Here is an 8,826-nt window from a genome sequence, read left to right on the forward strand (position 1 = left end):
ACATATAAACCAGATGGCTTCTCCTTTGGCCATTGTTTTCTAGAAAGTAACTTATTCTTTCCTTTTTTCATTTTCTTCTCTAAGTACCCCCACCCTTTAGAAGTGTTAGTAAACAGTAGAAGGCCTTCTAAACTTCCCTAAAGAGTTGGGGTTGTTCGTTTGATTTTTCTTCTTTTGAGACAGCATCTCCCTATGCAGTTCAGGCTGGCCTTGAACTCACTGTGTAGCCCAGGCCAGCTTGAACTCACAGTGGTCCTCGTGCTTCAGCCTCCCAAGTGCTGGGTTTACAGGTAAATATGCACCGTCACACCCACCTAAGAGTTGTTTTTTGTTTTTTTGGAGGTTTTTGTGTGTGTGTGTCTTTTTGAGACAGGTTTCACTATGCAGTTCAGGCTGGCCTTGAGCTCACTTTGTAGCCTAGGCTGGTTTTGAACTTGCAAAGATCTTCCTGCCTCAGCCTCCCAAGTGCTGCGATTACAGGCATGCACCACTATACTGCTAAGAGTTTTGATTTATACTCCATGTATTTCTTTTAGTAACTAAAGGAAGCCTGAAAGGTGCTTCTTTGCAGAATAACACTGTTATGATTGCATAGCAAGTATTTTCCTGTGTTCCTTCAGAAACTATAGATAGACAGATATAGAGTAATGTCATTTTTCAAAGTTCAGATAAACTCAGACCAATATTTTAAATTTTTATATTTAAGTTGGGGATTTTCTGAAACCTTAACAAAAAATTGCAGCAGGCTCATCCCTGGTAGCATGACTAGCATATGGTACTGTAGGGTAGAAGGCTGAGGTGATGCTTCAGAGCACTGACTTTTAAACCACTGGCTCAGGAGCTAAGGAGAAGGGTTCTAGTGTGAGTTGACAGATTCTACCCTGGCTTCTTCTCTGTGTTTGTTTTATATGTGCTGCTTCAAGTAACATTTTCACGTAAAGAGAAGGTTTTCTAGCTAGGAGTGGTGGTACAGGCCTTTAATCTTAGCTACTTGAGAGGCTGAGGCAGGAGGGCAGGAAATTTAGGCTGGCCTGGGCAGCTGAATGAGATCCTGTCTCAAGAAAGGGTTGGGATGCTGCTCAGTGGTGAGCGCTTGCTTGTTCAGTGTTTACAAAGCCCCGAGTTACCCAAGAGTCTTTTAGACGTAGGACTTGGGTTTCTTTTCTTTTTTAAAAGTCACTTAACAGAAATACACTGAAGATCTTCTATGAAGCATCATTTGAATTTAAACAGCTAGGTGATATAAAAGATTATTTATGTAGCAAAATATTTTCGTTAACAGAAACAGATATGCAGTATGCCGCAAAGGTATACCGAGACGATCGCCTCCGGAGGAAGGCGGATGCCCTGAGCATGGACAACTGTAAGGAACTGGAGCGGCTGACCAGTCTGTACAAAGGAGGCTGAGCGGCTTGCGTCTGTGCCTGTTAGCACACTCCTGATCTCTTCTGTAAATTTAGTTTCATCACAAGAGCTGAAGAAAAGATTTGATATGAGAAACTGAACTGAATAGTTGGTTTCTGAAATCTTGGGCTGTTTCTGACCTCCTGGTTCCTTTAAACAGTAAGAACTGAAAACTAAACTTAATATTTTAGTTGTGCTTCTACAGTTACTTTCATTTTAAAAGCTTATATGATTCCTAACTAAAAATGTCTTGAGAAGGGATTATCACACCTGTAGCGATTTCTACTTTTAGTAATTCTCCATTTGTCCCTTGTCATGTAAATATTTATGGAATGAACATTTTGTGTACATACAGGTTATTGCCTTTTTATTTAAGTTATTTTAGTGTTTAGCTCAATGACACACTTCTTTTAAGGTGATGGAATAAAGGTTGTGTGACACAATTATGTTTTCCCTATCAGGTCAAGTATGTAGAGTTTAAACAATGAAACTTTTTCAAATGGAAAAAGAAAACAAAAACCAAAAACTATTTAAGTTTCTGTAAACTCTTATAGACTTATCAACTTAGAAGGAATTAATATTTTTAATATTTGCTATTATATTCCAAAATATGTACTGAGATAAATGAACTGGTGTAGAATATCAGTTTGCTATTTAGTTTATTGCATTGCTAAGCCATATGTAGAAATGAAATGCTATACTGATAAAAAAGAAAATATGAGGAAATGGCTATAAATATTAAATTAAGAGGGTCTTCAGTAGTAAATTATAGTTATGCATTTGCAATCCTAATAATTAAAAGAACCGAAGTGTTCATTTATATGTCTTGGAAGGCTGCTAGTATTTATGAAGAAGACACCTAATTGTCTACCCATAGAAATTTGCATTTTCTTAGTGATCATTTAAACAGGATCCAAAGGTAGATAGATTCTTCTACAAACAATAAGAAAAATTATTAAGTACAGCTTTGTGCCTTTTAACCCTACTGCCAACTCCTAAATGTATACATAGGTTCCCGTTCATTTATTGATCAGGATCTGTTTGGCCACATGCAACAGTGAGCAGAAATAGAGCAGCAGGTAGAATAGTGAATGATATAGCAAGTCATGCGATAAAAATCCTAAGACACAATCTCTTCACCTTTGAGTAACTCAATTAATCCTGTAGGAATAAGCTCCTTATAATTAAATCCTTAATATAAATTAGAAAAACAGCAGCTGGAAATTGAAGTTTTTGGTGCCTATGAGTATGGAATTATTTGATTTCTAGTCTTCTGTGCTAGTAATATTTTAATGATTTTGCTTCAACCCAGTGGAACATGAACATAATTTTGGCAGTTCTTCTGTGAGCAGGGTAGAGTGGTTTTGTTACTTTTGTTTAAGGATGGGGGGTGTGGTTGATTTATAACACCTGTCAAATAAAATTGCTGACAATGTTCTCTTGTATCCTCTTCCTAAATAAATATGTAAAAACACCTAATTGAATTCAAGGTTAAAATAAACATATTGTCATAGGAATCCTGAAAGCTTAACCAATTTCTTTTGGAAATGTGACCTTTACAAGAAAAGTAATGCTTCAAATAAGCTTTAAATATTTTTTTGAGCCTGTAGAAAAGGTTTTTTTAAAATGTCATAGCATTCTAATTAATTATGAAAGTTCATATATATCAAAAGATTTATAAAAACTTGAAAAATTCATCTGTTTATTTTTCCAATTTTAGTAGGAAATTTTCACTATTATGGTTAATTCTTACGTGAACTAAACCTTTCTGTTCACTGATTCTTTTTTCCCTTAAATCCCTGCTTTAAAAGGATAGGTGAAATTATCAAATTAAGTGAAGTTATGCCAGGCATGGTGGCCCACGCCTGTAATCCCAGCACTTGGGAGGCTGAGGCAGGAGGATCATTGTGAGTTCCAGGACAGCCTGGGCTACAAAGTGAGTTCAAGACCAGCCTGAACTACATGGTGAGACCCTATCTCAAAAAGACAAAAAAAAAGTGAAGTTACATGTTATAAAGCCAGACGTGGCTTTTGGACAGTGTTATATTTCAGGTTTATTCCTGCATTCCATTACATTTCATAATTTGTTAGGAAAATATGTTTGATAAAATAAAATTTTCAAACACCTGTGAGAAAGGATTGATTTGAGTGACTGACAATTTGAGGCATGTAGACAGTATGCAAGTAAAGATTGAGTTCTTCATGTCCCCTATAACGTGGTGCAAAGGTAGGGACCGTCTTGTACTTTAGGTCAGTTGTACACAGTGATAAGACTTCAACTATCTTAGGTGTAAGATTTTCATATTTATTACCCTTTCATGATTAAAAATCCCAAGATTTTGCCGTTTTCTTTTTTAGCTACATGAGCTTTCAACCTCACCTGATGATTTTATTTCCTACCTAAAGGGCTTTGGCTTCAACTAGCTTCTCTTAACTGGTATTTTGGAAATTTGACAGCAGTCATATTTATTCAAGCTTTGTATGTTTTATCCCTTTTTATGTTCACACACAGACACCGTTGTTCTAGTGAAGGTTTGGGGGAATGGAAATAGTACCTTTTTCCTTTTTTGAAAGTTTCTTAGTTTCTTAATGACTGGTGCTAGTCATTTAGTCATCTGTAAGCCTTGGAACTTACTTTGATCAAATAAATTGAATTCTTGACAATGAGAAATTTTAAGCTATCCATCCCATAAGTAATTAAGTGAAAATAACATATTTTGGGAACAGATTGTCTTTGGCTGCTTGTTTCATAATCATTACATGCATATTCACTGTTTACAAAGACTTGGTGGAGAAAGGTCAAGTCCTAGAAGCATCTCCATGCTTTGCAGTACTCTGCTGTGTATCAGTTCAGGTGTCAGCAGGAACAGGAATGTGGAGTACTGGCCCTTAAGTTTAATTGCACTTTTATGCTTCATTTTGCTTTCTGATAAATCTTCTTTTGCAGTAGATATAGAATGAAATTATCATTTGATTTCCCTTCTGTTGGATCTGTGATATTTTCAAATGCAGTTATTTAACACCTATGACATGCTAATGTTAGTTAATGTATTTCTACATATTTCATTTAAAAATATCTTCTGCCTTGTTTAGACAGTGGAATATTTCTGGATGGATGTAAGGACCAAAGGAGCCACTTTTCTAGTTAAGCAAGTATTATGGCAAAGGACCAAATGATTTAAGAGTGCATAGATTTGCCTCGTTGTGAAGTGTGGACTTGGTGGGTTCAGTACCACCTGTATTACCATTGATCTTCACACTGAGTGAAGCAACCTAGAAGGGAATTTAATAAATCACTTTTTTCCCTTATCTGAATAGAAAAAATAATAAAAATGAACAATCAATTTGAATTTTAATCTTCACTAAGTAGCTGAGAAATCTTGTCTATTGGACATGTTAGACTACTGCCTAGTTAAAATGCCTAACATTCTGCAAAAACCAATGAAGAAGAAAAAAGTAGGGACGAGGGATATAGCTCAGTGGCACAGAGCCTGCCTGTCAAATGCAAGGTCCTGAGTTCAGTTCCCAGTACCAAAAAAAAAAGAAAGAAAGAAAAATACTCAGGCAGTAATTTCAAAATTTTGCTAAGTTCTGATTTTCATTTACAAACAAGTGGATAGAATGTCGCTGTTCAAAGAATTCTTGCACCAATCTGGCAGGCAACACAGTCCTAGAATTCAGGCTTCATTTTGGTTTCATTGCTATTAAAAACTACTTTCATATAAATGGTAAAATTTTTCCTCAAAACATATTCCTTATATTAAGGATTATGTAATGAAATTTTTGTAAATTCCCTGTGTGTAACGTTTTCCTGTTGGTATGTGATCCTTTTCATTTGATTTGATTATTTGCTGGTGTTGGGGCCAATAGATCTGTGAATATTCTGTGGATGTGTACAAGTGTAAGTATACATATGCATTTTTTCCAGCTAATACCTCAGATGTGTGATTATTTAATATGTACCACACTATGTTTGCACAGAGCAGGGCTTCCATTAGCAATGGATATTTTTATTTCCAAATTTGAAAATCAGTCCACAGAATTTCATTGGTGTGAATTCTTTCTGTTGATCTTTGTTTTAATATACATTCCTATTTAAGGCCCACACTTCAAAAGTAACTGTGTCTTTCTAAGTCTGGCAATCTGGAACTACATAAGGGTAAGAAGTGTTTCTGGGAGTGTCTTAGTTCATAAATGACTAAGAATTTGATGACTGGCTGTGCAGATAGTGAGCTGTGGAGCAGATGCCACCTGGCAGGCAGGCAGTGGATGAGTGTTGTCCATGTCCACTGGAGTTCAGCCTCCCACTCACAAGCACTGTGCGAACAGTGGCACTGGGGTGTTCCAGCCATTACTTTTGAGAGGATTGTTTTTGAGTTAGATGACTATAATGATTAGAAGAAAAAAGTTGATATTGTATAATTCATTTGCATTAAGAAATGCTTCTTACCTTTTTCTTTTTGGTTTTTAAATTGCATTGTAAGACTCTGTCCATTTAAAGTTTAGTTTTAGTTTACATGTTTTAAAAAGCTACAGGAAATTTTCAAGGCGTGATGGAATTTTAATGGAAGCCTTGTATAAGCTAAATGAAGTGAAACATAAAGGAGATCTTACTTTGTCTATAGTGCATTCAAGATTATATAATTAGGTTTAAAAATGAAATGTCTGATTTGTAAACTAACGTTATATCAGAGTTATATAAAATAAAATTTCCTGTGTGAGAACTCTTAAAGAAAATGCATTTGATTTTTAATGAATGTTCTGAATGATTTATGATGAATTTTTGTCTTTCAGTCTCTGTACTTTATCTTAATATATTAATAAAAAGGTTTGTTCTCACTGTAAAAGTTTTATTGTATTGTATATTCATGATATTTTTATTCTTTCTTTTATTCAGCCATTCAACAAATGTGTAAGTGCCTGCCATATTCCAAGTAATGCAATGCGCTTGTACTGGGAATGAATCACTGAACAAGACAAAAACTCTTAGGAAGTTTACATCTAGCAAACAAAGTAAATGTCAAGTAAATAACTAGTTACAATTTTGACAACTGAGACAAAATTACAAGGTGCATTGAGAGTATAGATCTAGGAGACCTACGCTATTCTGGAAGGGTTGGGAAAGGTTTCCCTGAGAAACTGAGCTTAAGCTGAAACCCAAAAGATTAGCAGGAGTAAGGTGAACCCTAGGGAAATATTTCAGACAGAGTGGCCAAACTGGTCGTTGTAAAAACTATGGAAGTGAAAACACATAATCCTAGCGTAAGGATCCCAAGGTGGGTAAGAGAACAAAACTAGGAGCCAGGTCCTCATAAGATCATATGTACCCACAGTGATAACACTGTATGTTATCCTGTCAGTGGTCAGAACCCAACTGGGTGTGGTGGTGCATACTGGTGATCTCAGTTTTGGGGACACTGAGGCAGGACAATCGAGTTCAAGGCCAGCCTGGGTTACATATTGAATTCAAGGTGTGCCTGGATTATGTAACATAAAGACCCCCTCTCAAAGTAAAAATATTTAAGATTTTTAAGGGAAGAGTTACATGATGAAATTTAGGTTTTTAAAATACCATTTAAGTTGCTGTTTGAAGAATAGAGGGCAGAAGTGAAAGTTTAGAAAGATAAGTTATTGTCAAAGGAGAGATGATCATGGCATGGACCAGGTCAGGGCTATAGTGAAAGATATAGTGAATGATCTTCAGAGACATTCAGAACGTAGACTCACGATCTCTTTGGATTGGATTTTGGTATGTGGTAGCAGCAATTAAAAACCAGGCTAAAGATTTCCAAAAATTTGGTTATGAAAAGGAAAAAAGGTTAGTAGCTGAAAGAGAATATGATTTCTACAGAAGGCTTTTTTTCAGTTATTGTTTATTACATGAGAGCCCTTACTAATTTTTTTATATAGATGGAAAGAAGCAACAATGAAAGATGGTAAAAACAGAGATGACAGCATTGAACCCCTGATGTATCCAAAGGACATATAGATCCCTTCGCAGATATGTAAAAATTACTTTGACCAAGAGACACTAACAGCATTCTTTGAAAAAGGAATGGACAGAGGATTGATTTAAGTACAGGCAGATTTGTCTTTAGTGAGGTGCAATTTTCTGGTCTCCAGTTATTGACCTCTGCAGTTTATATAAGTGAGGGAACAGGGAAAGAATAAAGAACAAAAGCTTAGAATGAAGGTAATTTGAAGGAATCATTTTCACAGCTAACAAAAAAAGGATTTTTATGGTTCTCTAGTTGGTGACAGATTTACAGTGTTTAGTTATGTGAATTTTCTGCATACCCAGCAGCTGGGCCTGAGCACAGGGGAAGTTAAAAGTCATGTTGGTGAAGTCATCAATTGGGTTATGATAGAGAATCCTGATTAGAATGCGTTCACAAGCAAAACAATGATATATTGGGCTCACATTATAAACTGTCAGCTTTATCATTGACTATTGGTATTGTACAAAAGGTTTGTGAGCAAGTAGTAATACGCATTGTTTTAGCAAGTACTGTATGCTGTTATTCATTTGTGCTGTAGTCTGCCCAAAGGTCTGTGTCATAAAGGTATGGTCCTCGCCACAGTCCTTTTGGTAGGTGGGTACAATGGGATATCATCATGTCACCAGATATCATTTAAAGGGGATTGATGGACCCCGGTCTCTTACTTTCTCTTTTTGCTTCCTGTTCATAAGGCCCCTAGTTTTGCTTTACACATGCCCAAAGTAATGGGAACAATTCATCATGGAATGAAACTTATAAAACTGAGCCAAAATAAACCTTTTTCCTTTATAAGTTGACTTTCATATTTGTTCAACTGATGGAAAGTTACAGGGGCTGCTGATTGGTCTTGCTGTACAGAAACAATCGTTCAATCAGGAAGTAAAAAAATATAAACGCAAAAATCATTGTTAGGGTGACGCATGGAAGGAAAAATAGCAAATATGATTCATGAAGGTTAGAACCATGGCGTGAATAGGGACATTAGGGGAGTGGTTTGGTTAAGATTTAATGCATGTCTTTATAGCTTTTTAATTAGAGCTAACAGGAAGAAATATATGAAGATATCCAACCTCCAATGATTCGAAAATGATAAACAGAACACCCAGAAAAGTACATGCTTACACATTCTCACGGCATCTTGGAAAAACAGTGAAAACAGGCAAGAAATGCCATCATTTTAAGAGGACAGGGTAGTGAATGGGGACCTGTGACAAGTAATGTATAGTCCTAGAGGTAACAAACATAAGGGACTACAGGGCTCTGCCTGCCGCCTTGGTACCACCAGTGGTACATGCATGACTGTCCCATCCTCACGGCTTGTATCACTGTTGGTAGAGTGGTAATGTCTGGGACAGTCATGTATGTACCACTGGTGGTTCAAGCTGCACAGCAGCGAGACATAAATTAGACCCCCATCGTGAAC

General features: G+C 36.3%; 1 protein-coding gene across 1 annotated transcript in view; it reads left to right on the forward strand.

Annotated features, from left to right (window-relative positions):
* The window catches only part of Dnajb14 (DnaJ (Hsp40) homolog, subfamily B, member 14), a 35,529-nt gene extending 32,600 nt beyond the window's left edge, over nt 1-2,929 (forward strand). Inside the window, exon 8 of the mRNA XM_013505382.1 lies at nt 1,283-2,929. Within this exon, the coding sequence (XP_013360836.1) occupies nt 1,283-1,407 (125 nt within the window). The 3' untranslated portion in view covers nt 1,408-2,929. The remainder of the gene's footprint in view (nt 1-1,282) is intronic.
* The last annotated feature ends 5,897 nt before the right edge of the window (nt 2,930-8,826 follow it).

This window comes from Chinchilla lanigera, unplaced genomic scaffold (genome assembly GCF_000276665.1).
Source record: "Chinchilla lanigera isolate Chin_1 unplaced genomic scaffold, ChiLan1.0 scaffold00095, whole genome shotgun sequence".
Taxonomy (NCBI): Eukaryota; Metazoa; Chordata; class Mammalia; order Rodentia; family Chinchillidae; genus Chinchilla; species Chinchilla lanigera.